At 40.5% G+C, this 23,545-nt stretch overlaps 1 protein-coding gene and 1 pseudogene across 1 annotated transcript; one reads left to right on the top strand and one right to left on the bottom strand.

Moving 5' to 3' along the window:
* The first annotated feature begins 184 nt into the window (after nt 1-184).
* Nucleotides 185-8,921, top strand: LOC133019413 (ATP-dependent RNA helicase DHX15). The gene is made up of 14 exons (XM_061085900.1): nt 185-365; nt 2,581-2,923; nt 3,022-3,215; nt 3,327-3,486; nt 3,919-4,137; nt 4,232-4,399; nt 4,548-4,634; nt 4,851-5,000; nt 5,113-5,221; nt 5,320-5,511; nt 6,583-6,705; nt 7,422-7,612; nt 8,184-8,353; nt 8,485-8,921. The coding sequence occupies exons 1-14, from the start codon at nt 301-303 to the stop codon at nt 8,600-8,602; spliced, it is 2,289 nt and encodes a 762-aa protein (XP_060941883.1). The 5' UTR covers nt 185-300; the 3' UTR covers nt 8,603-8,921.
* Nucleotides 8,922-9,792: 871 nt separating this feature from the next.
* LOC133018235 (uncharacterized) lies at nt 9,793-21,966 on the bottom strand (annotated as a pseudogene).
* Nucleotides 21,967-23,545: the final 1,579 nt, after the last annotated feature.

Below are 23,545 nucleotides of genomic sequence, written 5' to 3'. Positions count from 1 at the left end.
GAAGTCTCGATCACACTAGGAGATGTCCTATGCGACCTTCTGCTTCAACATATGCGATGAATCCAATCATGTAACCTCAGATGCTGTGGAATAAACCTCCAGGGAAACTCCTGGAGCTCTCAGAGAAGGAGATGAACCTCCAGAACAGCAGGTGGCGGTAAACGAACCCTGTGGAACCTAACGTTAAAAAGAGGAAAACAGGAACACACCGGAATCAGGAAGCTAGCTGAAGCCCGATCTCCCGGCGGAATTGTGTCGGCGTTAACTGATTTGAGTGAATCCAGTTTTCCTCCGGAGAAGATGTCTAAAAGACACCGGCTGGATTTAGGCGATGACTACTCGTCCAATAAGAAGAGGCCTGAGGGGTAAGAGCTGCTGCACACCGCCGCGGTGCTAGCCCACTGCTAGCTGATGCTAGTAGCCCGGCTAGCCTTTACTAGGAACCGAGACAATGTAGCATGGTTGTTACTGCTGTAGGTACGCGTTGTCGCTTGTTCTTAGCACCCCCTCCACACATCTCTGTTTTATTACACCATCTTGAATCGAGTGATACGTCAATGTAAGCAGTTGCTAACGAAGGTTCGAGCTAACGAACGTAGCATTGACGTCCTCCTCACTGCTGAGACACGTGTGTGCGGCTAACCTCAATTTAGCGCGGTGCTAACAACATTCACCAACAATCAACCGACTGGTGGGACCCACGCCTCAGTATTGACAGTATTTGGTTTTTAAAAACGACAATTTAGCTGCGCCTATGTTATTAAAGTAAGGTATGTTGACACAAGCATTACGCTAGCATGCTAGTTAAAGGCAGTCAGAAGGGATAAAGCCGAAAAGCCAACGTTTGTGTTTTATATTCATTAGCTTGCCCACATATTTGATCTTTAAGAGATTCGTCAATAATGTTCCCAGTGTCTTATATGAATCTCTGTGTTGACATGTCATGTACAACAATCCCTTTTGAATGCAGGGGTGGGTGTGTTGGGGGGTGGACTTTAAAAGTAATATGAGACTCTAGCAGTCTGACACGATCAGAACCAGTGCAAATCTTCCAGTGTTACTGCCTGTTTATCATAACTTGATAGCATGATTGATTTTGTAAGTGTCATGCACATTATATACCCACAAGACACCATTATATATTGCATTTTACCTATTTGTTTTAGAAAATGTAAGAACAGAGTGAAGGAAACATGAGTAGAAGCATCAGTAACAAGTCTAATCAAATCAATCATCCTGACGTTTTGCCCTGGAAACAAGTTTATTTCAAATGTTGCCAGAAAAAACTATTTCAACTTGATAACTTGGTCTAATTTTGACACTGAATCAATGGATAAATAATTTTTAGATGCACTGATCATGGTAAGAACCAATGGTGGCAGCCTCACAGCACTTCTATGATGGATGTCTTGATGCGACAGAAAATGAAGGGAAACAGTTCAATGTAACACAACATTACAACAAATCAATGAAAGCACAACTGAAGCAGATGAGATCTTGGGGTCAGCATAATGGCAAATGTGTTAATCATTCCCATTCAACGTTTTCTACTATTGAGTGCTGTGGCCTTGTATAACTGAACTTTAAACAAAAACAGACGGCAGACTTTGTCCATCATCACTTCCATTAGGGAATATGTCAGGACATGTACGATTAAGAGTGATTACAAAATGTGAACCTGTCCTTGAGTAAAGTAGTTGTTTAGCCAACGAAATATCAGGGAATAGCAAAAAAATAAAGAAATGCTTTCACTGTTTTTGAAAGTTATGGCATTAAAAAGGTTTAGACTTTTAAATAGCATCCAGAAACACACTTTTTCAAAAAGTTCATGTCGTTCACCTGAAATTCATTTAGACACAAATATAGTCGATTTATAAGCATTAAAATCAAACAAACCATTTCCTTCTGTCATTAATACACAAGGGAAGCTTTTGAATTTGAAACAGGCATTTCATGTAATGTGGATAATCTGAATTCAGCACAATGGCAAATGTGTTATTCATTTCCAACCTGTTCATTCACACAAACTCTCCTTGTTTCCATGTTCTGCCGTAGAAATGACAAGCAGAAGGATTTCTACTATTGATTGCTCAGGCCTCGTATAATTGAACTTTAAACAAAAACAGATGACAGACTTTGGTCCTCATCACTTCCATTAGGGAATATGTCAGGACATGTACAATTAAGAGTGATTAGAAAATGTGAACCTGTCCTTTAGTCAAGTAGTTGTTTGGCAAAAGAAATATCAGGGAATAGCAAAAAATAAAGAAATGCTTTCACTGTTTTTTAAAGTTATGGCATTAAAAAGGTTTAGACTTTTAAATAGAATTGACAATAGCATCCGGTAATTCACTTTTCCAAAAAGTTCACATGTCGTTGACCTGAAGTTTAATGATAACAAAGTGACTGAAAACAAACATGATTACTTCACAGCAACCAAGGCCAACTAACTCTACCACTATACAACCACAGCGAGATACCATTTTAGGTTTAAGATTCCAAGTTGTCTGATGAAAATCTGATTTCGATTTCTTTACGAAGTAACATGTTTTTAAAGTTTTGCTGCGCTCGTTTGAACAGGAGAGATCGGGACCGTGACAGAGACCGTGAGGACCGCTCCAGGGACAGGGACCGCGATAGGGATCGGGACAGAGACAGAGACCGGGAAAGAGACCTGAAGCCCACTGCTGCTCCACTAACCATCCCGGCAGCTGTGCCAGGCGTAATACCGCTCAAGCAGCTGTTGGTGCAGCAGCAGATCAATCCGTACACCAACCTACCGCACACACCACGTTTCTATGAGATCCTGAAGAAGCGGTTGCAGCTTCCAGTGTGGGAGTACAAGGAAAGGTTCACCGATATCATCTCAAGCCATCAGAGCTTTGTCCTTGTCGGAGAGACTGGCTCTGGGAAGACGACACAGGTCGGAAATCTCATCTCTCATATAAATTGTTTTGTACATTAAAAGGTTCCTGTGGTTTATGCTCAAAGCTTTATAACTTCAATGTCTTCAATCTCCAGATCCCACAATGGTGCGTGGACATGGTGAAAGGCTTGCCTGGTCCGAAGCGAGCGGTGGCCTGTACACAGCCCAGAAGAGTGGCTGCCATGAGTGTGGCTCAGAGGGTGGCAGATGAAATGGACATCATGCTCGGACAGGAAGTGGGTTACTCTATACGATTTGAGGACTGTAGCTCTGCCAAGACCATACTAAAGTAAGTGATTCAGGGCTGCTATTGCAGAATTTCCACTACAGAGCAGCCTTTACTTATTTTACTTAATCCAAATTGTCTTAATCTAACAAATCATGTTTGATATTTCTTTAGGTACATGACAGACGGTATGTTGCTAAGAGAGGCTATGAATGACCCCCTGCTGGAGCGGTACGGTGTGATCATTCTGGACGAGGCCCACGAGCGAACTCTGGCCACAGACATCCTGATGGGAGTACTGAAGGAGGTGGTGCGTCAAAGAGCAGATCTAAAGGTATTCTTCATTTTTGAATCAAGGATAATGATTTCCTTTCTGTGTGAATGTTTTAAAACAGGACATTTTTATATTTTCCTATTGATCCAGGCACTCAATAGTTTCAATTTACTTCTATATGAAAATGTAGCGGCAGACTTGTGAAACTTGAAATGTGTAACTTATCACACTGAAACTCATGCCTTCATTAGGTTTTGTTAATCATATGATGGTTGTGACGTTTAACAGCCTTCACCTTTGCAATCAAACTGTAGTAAAATTGTATTGCCAACAGCATAAGCAATACATAATATATATACTTTACAGAAATTCCTGGTAAGAATCTATAAGTGCATGTTATTTTGTTTACTATGAGCCAAACCACATTGCTATGGTCCCTTTTGAATAAATAGCAGCAGTTAAACGTGACTTTTCTTGTTCCTTGGTTGACAGGTGATCGTCATGAGTGCCACTCTCGATGCTGGGAAGTTCCAGGTTTACTTTGACAACTGCCCCCTGCTGACGATTCCGGGCCGTACCCATCCCGTGGAGATCTTCTACACCCCGGAGCCCGAGCGAGATTACCTCGAGGCAGCCATCCGCACTGTGATCCAGATTCATATGTGCGAGGAAGATGAGGGTGACTGCCTGCTCTTCCTCACTGGCCAAGAGGTAAGACGTGTGGTGCTTACATTACTGGTCCAGTGAGAAACCTTGTTATAATCACCGTCTTGAACAGCAAAATTAAATCAAAACTTCCTTTCAGGAAATTGACGAGGCCTGCAAACGAATCAAGCGTGAGGTTGATGACCTTGGACCTGAAGTTGGGGACATCAAAATCATTCCACTGTATTCAACGCTGCCTCCACAGCAGCAGCAAAGGATCTTTGAGCCTCCTCCTCCAAGGAAGCCCAATGGCGCAATAGGAAGAAAGGTACATTTTAAATTATAAGGAAATATCGATATCAGCACACGTTCTTTTAAAACTATTTCCATTTGACCTCTTTTGAATGAGTTCACGTGAGGGATCTGTTTGCACCACTTGGAAAGAGGATATCTGATGGACTGTTGGTTCTTCACAGGTCGTGGTGTCAACAAATATTGCTGAAACTTCTCTAACAATCGATGGCGTGGTGTTTGTCATTGATCCTGGATTCGCCAAACAGAAGGTGGGTTAAGAGTTGCTCATCTGATTATTACTCAAGCTGATGTACTTTGTTCTAAATGAAATCTGTATAAAAAGATGGTTTGAATTATTCTTTAAAACTAGGTTTTGTTGTTCACTTGTGTCCTATCAGTCCCTTTTTTATTTAGGTTACACTGTAAAAACCTGCAATGCTCCGATCAGCTGTTTCACCTAAATATTATTGTTATTATGTGTGCAGGTGTACAATCCTCGAATCAGAGTGGAGTCTTTGCTCGTCACAGCCATCAGTAAAGCTTCTGCCCAGCAGAGGGCGGGACGAGCCGGCAGAACACGTCCAGGAAAGACTTTCCGTCTCTACACGGAGAAGGCCTACAAAACAGAGATGCAGGTAATTGACAACAACATGAACAAAAAAAATATTTCTTTATTGTCTCTTTGTCATTTATCTTCTCAGATTTCAATTATCAGATGTGTTTAACACAGTGATCATCTCTCTCCAGGATAACACATACCCTGAGATTCTTCGATCCAACCTGGGCTCTGTTGTGCTGCAGCTGAAAAAGCTTGGCATTGATGACCTGGTGCACTTTGACTTCATGGATCCACCAGGTCTGTCAGTCTGCATTAAAGGAAAATTGACAATCCAAAGGTTTCTAGTTGGGCAGAACCGCCTGACCTTTTGTGTGTCCCCTCCCTCTAACCTGCAGCTCCTGAAACCCTGATGAGGGCACTGGAGCTGCTGAATTACCTCGCGGCGCTCAACGACGACGGTGACCTGACGGAGCTGGGATCCATGATGGCCGAGTTTCCCCTGGACCCCCAGCTGGCTAAGATGGTCATTGCCAGCTGCGAGTTTAACTGCTCTAACGAGATCCTTTCCATTACTGCCATGCTGTCAGGTAATGCCCAGGACTGGGCTGATCTTCCTTGCCTTCCGTAGGCTCATTCTTTCTGGGATAGAAACACTACTGTCCACTGGCGGTTTTGAAACGAAGCGTCTCACATAGGATTTAGTTTGTGTGCGGCATTTTGGAAATTTTGCAAATTAAGGCACAACTAGACCTTTGAGAAAAGTGTTGGTCTCATATTCAAATGACTTAAATTCTAAAGCAAACAAGTACATAACAGTACAGCTGAAATATCCAGAAAGTGTCAGATATTTAATTTTATCTTTGAGAATACACTCTGTGAGTGACAGACCAGTGTGAGCTTCAATTCTAGTTTAACCAAACTTACCAATATGACCATATTGCCATCATGTGGTGTCAAGTTTTTTTGGGGAGTGAAGTTCGTAGTTTATTAAACGAAAAAAGGCTTTTAGGTGATAAAAAAGCCTTGAGTTATGGTTAAAATGCATTTAACGCAGGACAGCTTAATTTAAATCGATCTGGAACGGAGTTTGTTTTGACTTTTTTCAATATTGGTTTTAAATTTGGCCTCAATGTACAGTGTGTTTACTGGTTTACTGAATAGAGAGTGAGGATTCATCACCAAAACATGTGGATAGGGCAGGAACCACTTAAACGTTTTCTTATTTGTCACATATTTTAGAATTTTCTTTTCATTAAAATTATCAAATGTGATTTTTAACAGTTCATGTGTAGCCTTAACATACAATCTACTCTCTGAAAGTCTCAACCTCATTGCGTCTCGGTACGGAAAAAAAGTCAGATTTCTGATTCTTGAAAAGTTAATCATTGCTGATGTCCCTAACACTTTGTAGTTGTGTGAAAACTCTTGTTTTACAGATGTGGTTAAATGACCCCCCCCTCTCTACCAGCTAATAGCCAGTACAGTTGGGAATGACCATGAGAAAAGACTGCTGCCCCATTTGATAGAGCTTGTGGTCCTGCCCTGTCCCAACGCAGTGTCGAGTGCCCTAGCATCATAGGCTTTGCTCCCCTATTTCTGTGAATCTTTGACTCATCCCTATGGGCGGCTTTGTTGGGGCCTATACCAACCTTGTTTAGTCCCACAGTGTTTTGTCCGCCCCACGGAGGCTAAGAAGGCAGCCGATGAGTCCAAGATGAGGTTTGCTCACATCGACGGAGACCACTTGACGCTGCTCAACGTCTATCACGCCTTCAAACAAAGTGAGCAACAGTCAAAATGTTTTTTCATGTCCCGGAACTGAAAGGTTTGCATTGATTAATATAACATAAGCTAAAACCCTATCTCGCCATGATATAGATATAATATGAAACAGTTCTTCACTAACACAATTAGCCCTATGTTATTTTAGTTTTTTCACCGGTGTACTTGCAAAATGTTTCCATCAATGTTCCCCCCTGAAAAATTCAAGCTTTTTAAAAGCCTCATATCCACTTTACCTGTGGCTTTGCCCTATGCCAATGCTTCTGGGGCAAACAATGTATGAAGGAGGAAAAACCCTCTGCTAGCCAGTTAGTAATCCTGTAGTCCTGACAGTCAAATGCAGATCAAAAAATAAGCTCCTCGGCAGAGGTAGATATGTTGGCTCCAGCTTGTAGCTTGAAACTGTGATTTAAAGTGAAGGAATAAAAAAAAAAAAATTATGTAAATAAATGTTGTCTTAACATGTTTAAATCTTCTGCATTTCACATTTTACCCATCGTTAATATAAACAAATAGTGCAGCTTTGAGTTTACTGTAAAACATTAAACATCTAATGCTTCTCCTCCCTCCCACTCACAGAGGCCAGAGAGTCCGTTTTAATTATTGTTCTGCTTTCGTGTGGTTTTATTTTCATTGATTAAGGATATTTTGTAGAGAAAGTGCAAAGACCTCACTCTGAACTAAACGTCTGATCACTTGCTTTGTTATTTCACAGACCATGAGTCGAACCAGTGGTGCTATGACAACTTCGTCAACTACCGCTCACTGATGTCTGCTGACAACGTGCGGCAGCAGCTGTCCAGGATCATGGACCGCTTCAACCTCCCCCGTCGGAGCACGGAGTTCACCAGCAGAGATTATTACATCAACATCCGCCGGGCGCTCTGCACCGGCTTCTTCATGCAGGTGAACATTCACAGGATGAAGTCAATGATACTATTTAATAGCTTATAACACACTGTACTTGCATTATTACTGTGCTTTTCTATATTGTCATTATATTATAACTATACTATAAATAGGGTAATTCAAAGATTTCTCTGAGAATGTCAGGTTAAAATGGAATCCAACCATTTTGGGGGGAAGGTGCCGTTATTGAAATAAGTGGTTAAAAAATGTCCCATATGATACATTTGCCTGTGTGTTGGTGTTTGTATGCATATGTGTATTTTTAAAGTATTTGGCATTGATTCCTAAGAAATCATTATCAAACACTTGATAAGCCTTGATATTTTAAATATATCATAAATTGTTGATATATACATACATTTTGTAAATATATATATATATAAATAAATAAATTGGAACACGAATACAAACAAATATATATAACTTGAATTCAAGAGAATTTAAAATGTTTAGTTTGTTTTTATAAGTGTAGACAAATGCACATAATTTCTTTGTTTATCCTGCAAAATAATACAGTACTGATGTTTGTTCTCAGATTGGTTGAGGTCTGTTTTCTCTCGTCCTGCAGGTGGCTCATTTGGAGCGCACAGGTCATTACCTCACAGTGAAAGACAACCAAGTGGTCCAACTGCACCCATCTACAGTCCTAGACCACAAGCCTGAGTGGGTGCTCTACAACGAATTTGTCCTCACCACCAAGAACTACATCCGCACTTGCTCAGACATCAAGCCCGAGTGGTATGTGTGTCGAGCTTTACTGGTTTTATTATAAATAAATGTTCATAAAGATAAATTAATATAACTGAACTAAAAATAGCACGTGGTATCTGTGATCATAATCTAACATGGTTCTCTTTCTTTGGTTACAGGCTGGTGAAGATTGCCCCCCAGTACTATGAAATGAGTAACTTCCCACAATGTGAAGCTAAACGACAGCTGGAGCGAATCGTTGCCAAACTAGATACTAAAGAGTATTCCCAGTACTGAATAACAGAAGTGTCCTGGAAAACGGCTGCGTCCTATAGTTTTAGATGATTCTGTATCATTGTATCTTAATGTTTAAAAACTTGGCGTTTTGATTTTTATATTTTGTTTGTTTTTTTCCCCCCATCAAAGTTTATTCTGTAAGTGTAATGTCAGATTTAATATCAGCAGCAAGTATTGGACCTGGCTTTGAAGATTTTCAAAAGGAATATCAGAAACATGTCATTTAGATGTGGTGGACTTTCCTTTAGGGGACTGTTGAGTCATTTAAAAAAAAGATTTGTGCTTGCTTTGTTTCTTTAATAAAGAAGCTTTGACTTAATTTCTCTGTACATATTAGTAAACATGGTAATTGCAAAAGTTGTGTAGTTTGTAGTGCAATTCTTTGCTTTTGTGTTGATGCTAATTTGGTCTAAGAATAAACACTTGTTTCTTCTGAACCAATACACAGGTCGACATGAGCAGCATATTATTAATGCTCATGGTATTTGTCGTACATCATCTTTGTTGCCTTGTGAACACGATATCTCGGGAACACCTAGCAAGAATTTTCTCAGATTTGGTGTAAACATTAACGAGGCCAAGAAGAAATTATTGGATTTCGTCAAAGGTCACAGTGACGTCATGTTTCTGTGAAAGCTACACAAGAACACCCATTGGGGATTTCATAACATCTGGCACAATCATTCACTTGGATTTTGACCCGTTGTCACTTAATGATGAACTGATTTCAGTTGGTCAAGGTGAACTTGTATGCGTCTGTCAAAAGTGTACATCTATATAATTCACAGATAAACTTAAACTTCTCATTTAGCAAAAATATAACAGGCATTACACAGTTACTGAGACTAATGTAGTTACAGGGTAGATGACATTTAAAATGTACAGTATTTAATACGTTTTTTAATAACTATTTCACTATATCTTAATATACCATTTATAAACTTTAGGTTAAATAATAGAAAGGGGAAACAAAATCAAGTCATCAAATTTTATTTCCATTTTTTGTGAAATAATTCACATTTTTATTAAAAAAATAATTTCTGGACATTTGGCTTTCACCCAACAGTAGAGAATTAAGTGTGAAAGTGGGAGAGCGAGAGAGAAGGGAAGACCTACAGCAAACTGCCGGGTTGAAACGAGCAGGGGCTGCAAGAGGATTCAAGTAAACTGAATTTAAAACAATTCACACATCAGAATGTAAAAAACAACCTTTGCTTGAATGAATCATCCCTCATGCTGGTGTTTTTTTACTTCTGCTGCTCCTCCACGTCCTCTATGGTCTCTGCCAGGCACTTGTTGCGTGTCTCTGGCAGTGTTCTTGCAGCTAGTGCCCCGAGTACAGCTGAACAGCACAGGACAACTTGTGGCAGATCTCTCCAGACGTCGTCCAGTATGAGGATAAAAGGAGCCACAGCTACACCAACTCGAGCCATGGAGGAGTTGTAGCCCATACCTTTCTGTCTAAAATTAACATTTATAACGAGAATTAGCCATCCTGCCAACAAACCAACGTACAGACATGGGTGGAAACACATTCTATCTGAAGATCTATTCTCTGTCCTGCAGTGTTGGGAAAGCACAGTATGTTACGGATCTAAAATGGGACAGGTTCTGTTACGGTTGTTCTGTCAAAGAAAAATAAGGTATATAGTTACCTCACAACAGTGGGATAGAGCTCAGCGCTGTAGAGCACAACTGTTGTAAAGGATGCTGAAGAAAACCCTTTTCCAATGACTGCTACCACTGTTCTGACCACAGACATATCTGACAGAAAAGCATCACTTTTAGTAGGTTTCACTTCCTTATATATTTCAGTGTGTAGTGACTACACTGTGCCATAGAGGTACAGTAGATCTGTTGAAATGAAGGTTACCTTTCGGTACCACGATGTTGATTCCAAGACAGACGGCGGCCATCAGTAGAGCTCCCACCTCTGTGCATCTCCTGCCGATCTTATCCAGTAAATAGTAGACGGCTAGTTTGGCTGGGACCTCAATCATAGCATAGGTGAACTGAGTGAGGTAGATATTGAGCTTGAAGCCTGTGATGTTGAAGCTGATTCCATAAAACGTCGTCGCTATACAAAACCTAGAGGTATAGAAAAAGGAAACTCATGTAATCGCAGAACAGTTTGTTGATACACAGTCACTAAGAGTATTTTATCTGTTTCTTTAAAAAGTCAAACTAACCCTGTGATAGAAACAATACTTTAAATAGTTTTCAACATAAAGCCACTGGGCTTAATGGGAATGTGAATACAGACCACAAAATGCCAGTACTCAGGACCAGTTTCCTCATCTTGGGTGTTCGTACCAGATCGATGTAGGAATATGTTCGATCTCTTTTCTCTGTCACCGCAATCGTTGAAAGTGTCTAAAACGATGCAATGCAGTGTTATTTGACAAACCACAACATGAGTATCAGGTTTATATCGAAGAAAATATAAAGAGAATTCGAGAATAAGGTTGTCATATTTTGAGAATAATGTAATTGACATAAAAAATTGTCCTTATATTATGAATAAAACATATTTTGTTATTGTTTGACTTTGAGCTTATAGTTGTTCCCTCACTATCTCTTGAATACACATATTCAGTGTGCCAACCTCTGTTTGAAGTGAGTGAATCTGCTTCTCCCTTTGGTTCATTTTGGCACATCTTTTCAGATACATCTGTGCTTGCTCCAGTTTCCCATTAGCAATGAGCCACCTGGCCGACTCTGGCATCCACCTTATGTTGAAGAAAAACCTCTATTAGTCACAATGTATCACACTTTAAATACCTTGTCTTAATCTGTGGGGTACAGGTGAAGGATAAAGTTTTTTGTTTTTCCAATGTTAAACCTTAAATCTGTACATGGGTACATGTCACTTAAAGATTAACCAGTCGCAGTGTCTCTGAATAACGGCTGAGAGATCTAAGTGTTAGGTTCGTACCTCCAGCTGATGATGGCCGCGATTAGAGGAGATGTGACGCTAACAACAAGCCACCGCCAGTCAGTCACAAAGTAGCCGATAGCGGCAAACACCGCGCTCCCAAATGTCCATGCTAAGCTGTCCACCACTCCCACCAGTTTTCTGTGCTCAACATCAACCCACTCCACGCCTGTAAAGAACAAACACCTCATCACTTCACAAGGATCATGTCACAGCCTTCAGTATTAAGACAATTTATTTTCTCTAGATCTGCATGTAGCCTGTTTAGATAAATTCAGATAATGAACAGAAACGATTTACTGATGGCCGTTGAGACAATGATGATGCCAGTGATGCTAAATCCCGTGAAGAACCTCAGCACAACGAACATCACATAGGATGAAGAGAAAGCACTCGCAACAGCGAACAGCGTCCCAAACACGTAGGACACCAGCAGCATGATCCTCCGGCCGAACCTGCGGAAAACCAGGATGTTTCAAAATGTTGTGTGTCTGTTTGGGTGATAAAGGTTCACACTTTTGTTTTTAAGCTGCGTCATACCTGTCACTCAAACCACCAAAGGTCAAAGCTCCAAACATCACCCCAAGAAAGAAGATGGTAGCAGTCGCCTTGTTTTTACTTTTTCTGTCACATACCAGGTCCCACTTGAAACCAAATGAAGAAATGAGACAAGTTAAGTCTGTTCCATGAACACAAGTAACTTCTTCATTAAGAAAAAGTACATGTTTCTTTTGTGATTTGTAGTATAGAGTAAGTGTAAAGAAGTCTACCTGTGAGGTAATAGTAGACTTGAAAGTGCTGTTATCGTACACCCATCCAGTCTGACATGACACCGTGGGCAGGTCGGTACCGTTGGAGGAGTCAAGCAGCAGGTGATACTGCGGCTCCGTGAACATCTGACAGGAACTGGGAGTCCCATCCTCCTGGACTGGAACACCAACAATAAGTTTCTCAGCCTGCGACAAATTCCTAAAAATACCTCCGTCATCCAGAGAGCTGATGTCGCAGTGGTGAGAGGGCACGGCCGCTATGAAGTTGTTCAGCATGAAGTGGCAGGGCAGCGTGAAGCGGCCGAGGAAGCTGATCGCAATGATCATTATCTGAAATCTTCCAAATCCATTGATGTCGGCGAGGATGTTCTCAAACCTCATTGTGGCTTCTCGTGGTGTAAAATGTCTTCCTTTCAGATCGAACATGACAAAAAACCCACAGGGTAACCTTTGCCGTTTGATTTTTCCAAGAGCTGCTGTCGTAGAGTTGAAAAGGTAAATGTTTTACCTCCCTTAACCACTAAAACAACTTCAGTCTATGTTAACCAACTGTTCCTCGTCCCCAACCCCACCCCTTTCTTCTCTCCTCTTTCCCCAAAGGTTGAGGTATGGCCACCCACTTTGAATCTGGTTGTGCTAGAGGTTTCTTTTTCTTCTTGTTTTCGCTGCACCATGACACCCATTGGGAATGTCATTTCTTCTGACACTAACATCCACTTGGATGTTGGCACTTAATGATCAGCTTATTGCCGTTGTCCAAAGTCACGGTGAACTCCTAGACGTCTGGAAACGTGTTTGCAGACTGAAACTGCACTGATTTAGATTAAAATGCATTTATTTGTCCCAAACACATGCACAGACATGCACAAGCACACTCATGCAATTGTAGGGAAATTTAACCTCTGCTTTTAACCCATCTGGTGCAGGACACACAGAGCAGTGGGCAGCCATGTACGGCGCCCGGGGAGCAGATGTTGGGGGAGTAAGGTGCCTTGCAAACCAGAGACCTTTTCTGCCCATAGTCCAAATTTCTGCCACTAGTCCACCACCTCTCCATTGATTGATTGATTGGTGGAGGAAAACACCTGTAGTTAATTTAAAGACTTTCATTTGATCACATACGTGCATGTTGTATAGAATTCACAGATAAACTTTAACCTCTCATTTAGCATAAATAGAATACAGGCATTTATTAGATAGTCAATAAAACTATAATGTAGTTACAGGCTAGATGGCATTTATAATTTAGAGCACTTTTCACAACTGTGTTTCACTATATTATTCTTTATCTTTTAATAAACACTTAGGTCAGGAAATAAAATGAAGAGTGAAGGAAATAAAGTCATCCAAGTTTTGTTTCTTGATTTTTTTAAAAATAATAGATAATTTAACCTTTTATAAGTCACTGGGTCAAACCTGCTCTTGGACAGAGTGAGCCAAGACAACCCGTGTGTAAATGTTTGCCCTCCTACCTGCCCGACTGTCATTGAAATCAACCTTTTTATTCAAACCTTTTTATTAAAAGAAATTTTCTAGGCATTTGGCTTTCACCCACCGGGACAGAATTAAGTGTAAAAGTGGGAGAGAGAGAGGAGAAGGAGACAATCAGCAAACTGCTGGGTTGGAACAAGCAGTGGCTGCAAGAGGACTCAAGTAAACTTTTAAACCATTCACACAGATCAGAATGTCAAAAAAACTTAGCTTGACTGAATTATCTCTCATGCTAGTAGCTTTTTACTATTTGTTGAGACCTGGTATTTTTGAACTACAATTTGGCCTACATGTGTTGTCAAAAGCCTCAAGGCAGATATATGCTTCTCCGTTTTGACTGACACAGACAGAGGAACACCCTCTCCGAGCACGTCGGAGAGCTTTTCGTGCACCTCTGAATTTTCTAACTACACGTCGGCATGGCGGAGAGCCTCGGGACAGCCCTTGGCTGTGATTGGTCCGCTTACGACACCATTTCCGGACCTCAAACTTCCTGTTTCATTCCCTATATCACAATACCCAAACACAACTTTGATTAATGTGACACGTGTGTTAAGCCAGCGGAGTAGTCCGGCTGACGGTGGCTGGTTAGAGCACTAACGGCATGTGTCTATGGTCACATACGGTTATAACGAACTTTCATAAAGGCGCTAGCATGCTAGCCACCATGCTAGCTGTGGTGGAAACAGCGCAAAAACCTGCTGTCACGACTTTAATTCCGACAACTATCATGACACTGTTTCTCAAATACCGTCAGGTTAGAAGCAAACACTGGGTAGTAGTTGGTATCGGGAGTCCCTGCTGACTGTGTGTGGAAGCTGGGGGGAAAGCTAGCTGCCTCCGTGTAGCTTCAAGCTGTGGAATTAGCAACACAGTTCGGAAACAAGACCGGGGAACCGCTGCGCTAAGAAACGATTACATAAGCATTTTGAATTGCTGGGCATCTTTATTTAGTTGTTAGTTGCCATCGTTCACTGTGTGTGAGGAAAGCCGGGAGGAGGTAAATAAACAAACGTGGACTTCTTCTACGCACAGAGGTAGGCTTCTCTAAGCTCGTCTTCCGTTGCGCCACCTACTGTTTGTCGGTGAATTGTTTTCAGGACGTACAGTCGTCGGATAAGCATAAATGAAAAAGAGTCCGTGGGATCCGTGTGTCCCTCCGCGCGCCACGGAGACGGAGAGGAATAGCCTCCTGGAGCCTTTAGGCTGCAAGTCCTTTGTTCTGGAGAAAACTAGAGCCTCCAGAACTCAGTCTCCCACTGTGCCTCAACGTCACACAGAGGTGTAAAAACCGACTGGGGACACAAGTTTCAACTACTATTGGTCACTCTGTGCCCCATGACCTATGAGGGCACCAAGCCAATATAAGGCCAGGTCTCCCTCCCTTCATTCTCTTTCTTCGCCACCCTCGAGAGGAGAAGGGTGTTCAGCTTCTTTCATTGCACCTCTCCAAGAGGAGCACACCGCTCTTCCTCGATATCTCTTTTGAAGCTACCGTCCGAGAGGAGCGCACGAGGTGCACTTTTCCACTCACCGAGGGAGGGAAACCTCCTCCAATCCAAGCTCTACCAACCTTCAAGCAGCGACGCGATGTCCTGCCAGAGAACTTTGAACAGCAACTGAGCTGCACCGCACAACAGGAGCCATAAAACCAGCAAGACAACTTCACAGAACTTCAAACAACAGAGCAACCTTTTTGCCCTTTCCATGGACGGATAACACAACTGGGCTTAATAATTATACTAGGCCAAGCAAAGACTGGTTATTCGATTTCATGTGATGTTTTTAAGTTTGATTTGTGTTACTGTGATATTTTGGTTACAGGTTATTTGAAACTTAATATTAGTTATGCTCTTCAGTCTTTCATTGCATGTGTGGCATTCGACGTTTTGAGGGACCCATAAGATGACGTTTTAGTTGAACTAGTGACAAGTTGCCAGCAACGCCACCCCAGGAATTTCACCTGGAGAGTTAGATTAACCTTAAAGTTAAAGCACACAAGTTCACTACTAATGAAAGCTTGAGACTGGGTCCAGCGTACAATTTCAATTCCTTTTAATTAATATATATATAATCTTTAAACATGACTTCACAATAACATATGTTCAACTTAAACAAACTCAGTAAATAGCAAACAAAAGAAAACTAACAGAGAAATTAAATCAAAAGCAATAGAGATTTATCCAAACTGATAAATCCAAATAATTAAGTAAAGCAATTTAGCCAAACCAAAATAACTAAGAAAACAAATTAAACCAAAAACAGAAATTAAATCAAAAGTAATGGAGATTTATCCAAACTGATAAATCCAAATAATTAAGTAAAGCAATTTAGCCAAACCAAAATAACTAAGAAAACGAATTAAACCAAAAACATGCAAAGCAAACCACAACACACAAATAATATCATCAATAAGATCAGTTAGAAGTCGGTCAAAAACATGCAAAGCAAACCACAACACACAAATAATATCATCAATAAGATCAGTTAGAAGTCGGTCAAAAACATGCAAAGCAAACCACAACACACAAATAATATCATCAATAAGATCAGTTAGAAGTCGGTTAACTGAATAGATTAAGATGAGACTGAAGATGAGGCAGCAGTCACCATACTCAGTAGCAGGTACAGCACAGTAGGAGATGCAGAGTAGGATGGATGTGTTGGCTATATAAGCCAGTGGGCAAAACAGCAGCCGGCCAACAGCAGCGTGAAGGGGGGGGGGGAAACGTGCTGGCAGAAACCGCACACACACACGTCAACCCGTCAGGAGTTGAATGAACATCAAAGGAGAGGAAGGGGATCACTTGCGTCGAGCAGCACAATTACATGCACTCGATCGATCAGCTGATCACTCCCCGCTGCAACCGGCAGAGGAGGAAAACACTCGCATGCCCTACAATTGGGGCCGATACGGGAGAAGGAAGACCCGGCCAATGAACTGCCAAACAACGGCGAGCTGCACGACTCAGCTGAAAAGGCGATCAGGAGAGGCGGCCAGGTGCGGTGATAACAGGAGGCGGGGCAGTCTGTAGCCCCAAGGCAAGAGGGCTCCCAGTGCACAACCACTCACCTTTATAGACAGCGCAAGTGATAGGCCGGTACTGCAGCACTAATTAAAGGCGCATCCAGCTACACATGCATCTAGTAACTTTCCGTAATTTGGCACCAATACAGACACACGCATATCTCAGCACCCATCTCTCTGACCCCGCTACATGTCATAAACATTTCAAATGGTCGGTAATGTTGGAGGAGTTGAGCAACAGGTGATACTGCAGCTCTGTGAACATCTGACTTCCTAAAAATACCTCCGTCATCCAGCGAGCTGATGTCGCAGTGGTGAGAGGGCACGGCCACTATGAAGTTGTTCAGCATGAAGTGGCAGGGCAGTGTGAAGCGGCCGAGGAAGCTGATCGCAATGATCATTATCTGAAATCTTCCAAATCCATTGATGTCAGGGAGGATGTTCTCAAACCTCATTGTGGCCTCTCTTGGTGTAAAATGTCTTCCTTTCAAATAGGAACATTATAGAAAACCCATAAGGCAACCTTTGCTGTTGGATTTTCCCAAGAGTTGCCATTATAAAGTTGAAAAGGTAAATGTTATTTCTCCGTTAACCTCTATGTTATTCAACTGTTCCTGGCCCTGAATCTGGTTCTACTTGAGGTGCAAACTGTTTGATTTCATCATATTATTGTGAAGTCTTACTCTGTAAAGTGCCTTGAAATAATGTATGTTGCGACTGGGCGCCATACAAAAAAAAATAAATGATATTAAATGGAATTGAGATTGATTTGTGGGATTGTGAAGCATTAGAGGTAATAATTAAAGTAGGAGTCTCAGGATTTAATGAAATGAGTCATCTTTTATTTAATTGCATTACATCATGAAAAGAAACAATAAATCAGTCTTAGTGGCGGTGGTAATGCGTTTGTTTAAATGTTTAGTTAAACTGTCTCGACCCAAGTAATCACAGTTTGTTATTTATGTTCAGTGCTCTTCAATGGCCTTGCCTTCCTTTGGAGTAAAACGATTTTGCTGAATTGAAATTGCAAAAGCTGCTTCTACAGACATCGTAGTGTGCAATCTGAAACATGCTAAAATATAGAAAAATAAAAAACAAGTTAAAAGAAACAATGCGTAATATTTTGTCTGACATAAGGCTTAAAAGACAGGGAGCATTTGCCAGGTGGCCATAAACATGACTCATTTAAATGTTACATCATATCAGGGAACTTTGGAAACAAACGTATTTGTCAAAAGGTTTTTTCAACTTGTTCCCGCTGCATTGTGTTCATACTGGTCTTTAAGTTGAAATGAAGAAAACCCTTAAGGTGGTGACTACTCGTTGGACGTGGAGATTGAGCGCCTTCTGAAACACACACACACAAAAAATGTTTTATTATCACTCACAGTGAATGTCTGGATGCAAAGTAAGAGTAAAATGGGGACCAGTACCTCATCTGCTCCACATCCTCAACAGTCTCTGGTAGACGGGTGTTTTTTGTCTCAGGAAGAAACAAAGTTGAAAAACCTGCAGTAAAAGCCACCAGGAAGAAGATGGTACTAGGGAAAGGGAGCCAAACTTCTTCCAGAAGTAAGATCAATGGGGATATAGACACACCCACACGTGCCATGCAGGAGCTGTAACCTAATCCATTTTGTCTGTGCAACAGAAGAAAGCATCACGTCTGACCACAGAAGAAGAATTTCGGATTCACAAGACAACTGCAACTCCCTTAAACCCCGATTTATACAAGAAGAACACATGATCTGGGATTTCCATATGTCTCAGTCAACGTGGCTCTTGGAAAAAGCCTCTGGATAATCATATTTCCCAAGTGTGAAATATAAACTGTACTGACCTGAGGACTGTGGGATACAGCTCTGATGTGTACAGATATACAGTCGTAAAACCTGCCTCTGCAAACATCTTGCCCAAAGCTGCTACAGCTGTCCGATATGATCCCATCTCTGCAAAGGTACCAAAGGTCGTTTTAAATCATCTTTTTTTAACATTTAAAACCAACATGTGCAGAATTTGATAAAATAAACTGTCATCTCCCAAAGTTATTCCAGTGTCATCAGTTTTGTTTTGGAGTAGTAATAGAAGAGGCACCATAACGTTAGTCTCTCCTCAAAGACACACACCAGAATTGATCATTTACCTTGAGGTATAAGCATGCTGCAGAATATGCACAGTCCGGTCAGAAAAAGTGATCCGGACTGATTTATTCTTCGACCAATTTTGTCTAAGGTGAAAAAGATGAAGAATTTCGCTGGGATTTCAATTGCGCCATAGATGAACTGGGTGAGATAAATGTTCACACCAAATCCTGTGACCTTCAAGCTGATTCCATAGTAAGTACAGGCCACTCCAAACCTATAAACGGAAAAAAGGAAGAGACCTTTAACATGTAATCCATGTAATACAAGAGAAGAATTTTTTTTTAGTGTGTACGTTGTCTCTTTTTTGGAAAATTAATTTCGCTCCAAAATGACATGACATTTTATGTGTATTAATAACATTATATCAGTACCACCAAATTCTAATTGTTTTAAAAACAAACATTGCTGTTCTCAGGTTGCGCGATCATGCAGACCGGAGAGTAAACAAATATAATATTTGTGTAATGTTAAGAGGGTAAACTCAGTGATTACAACACAGTACCACACAATGCCAGTGAGTAGAGCCAGCCTCCTCATTCTGGGAGTCTTCACGAGGTCCAGATAGGAATATTTTCTGTTTTCATTTTCTACAAATATCACTTTGGACAGAAACTGGAGAATGACAGGAAAGTTTAGTCAGACACATAGTACCAGGTGAGAGTTACTAAATTGTGCAAAATTCTGAACCTCCGGCTTTAGTTCCGCCATGAACTGCTCCCTGTGGTTGACCTTTGCACACTTGCTCAGGTAGAAATGAGCACTGTCGACCTTTCCGTTGCTTATAAGCCACCTGGCTGACTCAGGGAGCCACCTGTGACAACATATGTCTTAATAAATGACCAAATTTGAACAGGTTTTCAAATAAATTCAGTCACACCTGAAAACTAGAAGCCATGTTGTAAATAAGTTTTAAAATAATCTATAATAGTGAAATTGTTTTGTTTGCTTCTATACAACATTCTTTGAGGTTCAGTGTGTAAGATTTAGGTGAAATGGATATTGAAATCTATTGAAATAATCCCAGTGATGTTTTTTTACTACTGTGTTTCATTTATTTTTAAATCAGGAGTGGGTCCTCGCGGAGGCCGTCATGTTTTTTACAGGAGCCCAGATTTCCAGCTCAGGTTTTCTTTCATGATTGGAAGGGGAGGGTGAGTTGAGGGGTGTTCAGCTGCAACGTGCAACTTCACTTCTAGATGTCACTAGATTCTACACACTGAACCTTTAATATGTGTGTCACAATTTACTGTTTATTGAATGATTAATTATGAGGTTATTATTTTTCCTTACCACCAACAGATCATTGCCAGAAACAGTGGGGTGCTTAATATGGCCATCAGGTGTCTCCAGTCATTCACAAAATAGGCTACAAGCGGTAGTAGAGCAGTAAAGAAACTCCAGTCCAGGCTCATTAAAATGGCCACTGCAGTTCGATGCTTGATGTCCACCCATTCAATGCCTGTTATGATCAATGACAACACAACACATATAATACAACATACTTTTGTGTAAAAACAGAAAAAGCTTACCATATGAAACAAGTCACATTTGTTGTCTGGTTCTTTATATAAATATTTATTGAGATAAAAACAAAAAATCCCCCCAAAAGGTTATTGTTGCAGGGTATAGTTTAGTAGTTAAATTATTTTTGTAAAATACTTTCTGATAAGCAAGATGTAGTGTCCTAACCACCCAATATGATCCAGTATAACAGCTGTTGTCGTTGTTGCGGATTATTTCTTGACCTTGGTCATATGTACATTTAAAGTGAGTTTGTCTGAACAGAACATTATATGTGAAGAATGAGTGAAATCATCGCAACAAACTTTGTTTTACAGGAGGAACATGGCTCACATGAACTGAACTAAGAATAAGATAAATAAGAGAAGGATTATAAAGTAAATCTCACAAAGGACATTGCTGATGATACTTATCCCAGAAAGTCCAACTCCAGTCATAAACCTCATAGCAGCAAACAAGGTGAAATTATGTGAGAAAGCACTCGCAAATCCAAAGATTGTGGTCGTGATGTAAGACACTAGAAGTGATTTTCTTCTGCCTAACCTGAGCAACAGAAAATGAAAAAACAAATGATGAGTTAATAATGACCTAATATACCAATGAACAGATATATATACCTTTGAAGTTACTAAATAATCTAGAATATATAAATCTAAATCGTATTAACTTAAAATGTTCTTTTGTCAGTATCTGAAACTCATCCAGCTCATCTATTGCTACGTGCATTATTTGCATGGTGAATGAACAGTGACAGTTGCACAGTGGCTACTGCAAACTAAATCTATCATCAATAATTATAACTCTTGCAAACAAATATATCATACGGATTTCTCTTGTATATCTAAACATATGTCAAAAAGTAGTGAAAATATGAAAAGGTTTCTAATTTAACATTTGAAGACATGAACACCTGTCACCGAGGTATCCAAATATTGCAGCTCCGAGCATGACGCCCAAGAAAAAGATTGTGATTGTAGCTGTGTTCATTCTTCTATTGCCACAAACCAGATCCCACTATGGAGAGAGAAAGGTAAACGTGAACCAGAATTAGTTTGTTGCTTTGTAAATGCAACAAATAAATACATAAAACTCACCTCTGTGGCCAGAGTGGACTTGAAGGTGCTGTGATCGAACACCCATCCGTTCTGACATGACACCGTGGGCAGGTCGGTAACGTTGGAGGAGTCGAGCAGCAGGTGATACTGCGGCTCTGTGAACATCTGACAGGAGCTCGGAGTCCCATCCTCCTGCACCGGCACACCAACGACAAGCTTCTCCGCCTGGGACAAATTCCCAAAGATCCCTCCGTCATCCAGCGAGCTGATGTTGCAGTGGTGAGAGGGCACGGCCGCGATGAAGTTGTTCATCAAGAAGTGAAAAGGCAAAGTCGTACGCGGAATCACCATCATTAAGATCAACAGTATCTGGTATTTTCCGAAGCCATCTACCTCTGCCAGCACATTCTCAAACTGCATTTCTAAAATAAGTGACACCACGCAGTTCTGGAAATACTAGAAATGTTCACAGAGATGATGTTCAGTTTGGAAGTGAGACAGTGGCCTTTTTGCATTCTGGTACATGTAGCTAGTTAATGGTCAACTATGAGACTTTGCTCACGCAGCTGTATAAAAATTGTCTGAAAAGTAAAATATTTTTTTAAATAAATAATTTGCTAAGACCTGTGGAAGATGAGGACAGCTGTCACACTTTGGTCCAAATCAATTCATCTGTGATTTACTGTCATTATCATTATTTGGCCAACATTCCTGTTCCCTAGATACTAATAGTTTACCAAACATTGCAATTTTCCAGCAGCATAACACAGCTACAAACTAAAAACAGTAAATACACTAAATATTGAAAGTAATACACTCTTCAAACTTCAGACATTTTTATTTGGCATTTTTGTCTTTAATATATATATTGAATCTAATAAGTGTATGCAGTGAGAATGAGTATCTATGTGGAAATATGATATTAGAGTATAAGATATCTGTAACGTATTGTGCATAGCAGACAGCCAGGGATATAACACCAACCCATATATACCTGCTTCTTCTCTGTACATTACAAGTAGGTCCCAAACAGCCTGTTTCATAACAACGTTCTAGCACATATGTCATCAGCAAACACTCCTAGAATAGAACCATCCTGGTTTCTCTTTGGTTTCCTGTCAGGTGGAGCATGGATCACCTGGATATGAAATTCAAACCTATGTTCCAATATATACTTTTAATTTCAAAACTGAAATGAGTGGAACTCCCCTTCCACAGTGTGGGGACAGACTGAACTGAACTGTACTTTTCACTTGGAACTATTGAATTGTAATACTTGTGTTGTATATTGATCATTTATGAGGCCTTTTGTGTGTTCTGTATTCATGTTGCATTGTGTTGTTCAAAACGTACCTGTGTGCTTATCCTTGCCATTTATACTTTGGGCTTCTAAATAAATCCTAAATCCCAACCATTACATATTTTAAATTCAGTTGTAGAGATTCAGCAGAGCACCCACGCAGAGATTGACTGACTGACACACACACACAAACACAACCATCGAGTGTCACACTAATAAAACCATTAGCCAATTTAGTTTATTTCCAACTTCAAGTAAATTTACATTTACACTTCTCTTTATTTTCTTTCTCTCTTTTTTAAGTGCAGCACATTATTTGCATTTCATTATTTATGTTGGTCACGTTGACTCCTGACAAACCGTTTATTGTATTTTTCCACAATGTCATTGTGTCAATATCATGGAACCCATCCTCAATTATTCCAGTTGTAGAACAATATCACCATCTTTTATTGAATCTCCTTCCTCCTTGTTGATTGTACGCTGCAATACAGGTAGAACAAAAGTTAGTCATTTTATTGTGCCTGGGTTCCAGAGCTGAAGGAAAGACACCAGCAAATGATTAAATCATGTAAATTATTCCAGACGGTGTTATGTAAATGTCAATCTATGGATGTTAAACTATAAAGGTATGGATTTCTACTTTCCTTTTCAGAGTTGAGTTATTCTTTAGCAGTTATCTTCCTTTCATAATCCTTG

This window comes from Limanda limanda, chromosome 2 (genome assembly GCF_963576545.1).
Source record: "Limanda limanda chromosome 2, fLimLim1.1, whole genome shotgun sequence".
Taxonomy (NCBI): domain Eukaryota; kingdom Metazoa; phylum Chordata; class Actinopteri; order Pleuronectiformes; family Pleuronectidae; genus Limanda; species Limanda limanda.
This window is presented reverse-complemented; position numbering and strand designations above follow the sequence as displayed.

Excerpts from the sequence above, each read along its gene's own strand:
- LOC133019413 (XM_061085900.1), top strand. The coding sequence starts at position 301 with ATGTCTAAAAGACACCGGCTGGATTTAGGCGATGACTACTCGTCCAAT. Across the intron at positions 3,216-3,326 it reads TCTGCCAAGACCATACTAAA|GTACATGACAGACGGTATGT; the intron begins GTAAGTGATTCA and ends ATATTTCTTTAG. Across the intron at positions 3,487-3,918 it reads GTCAAAGAGCAGATCTAAAG|GTGATCGTCATGAGTGCCAC; the intron begins GTATTCTTCATT and ends CTTGGTTGACAG.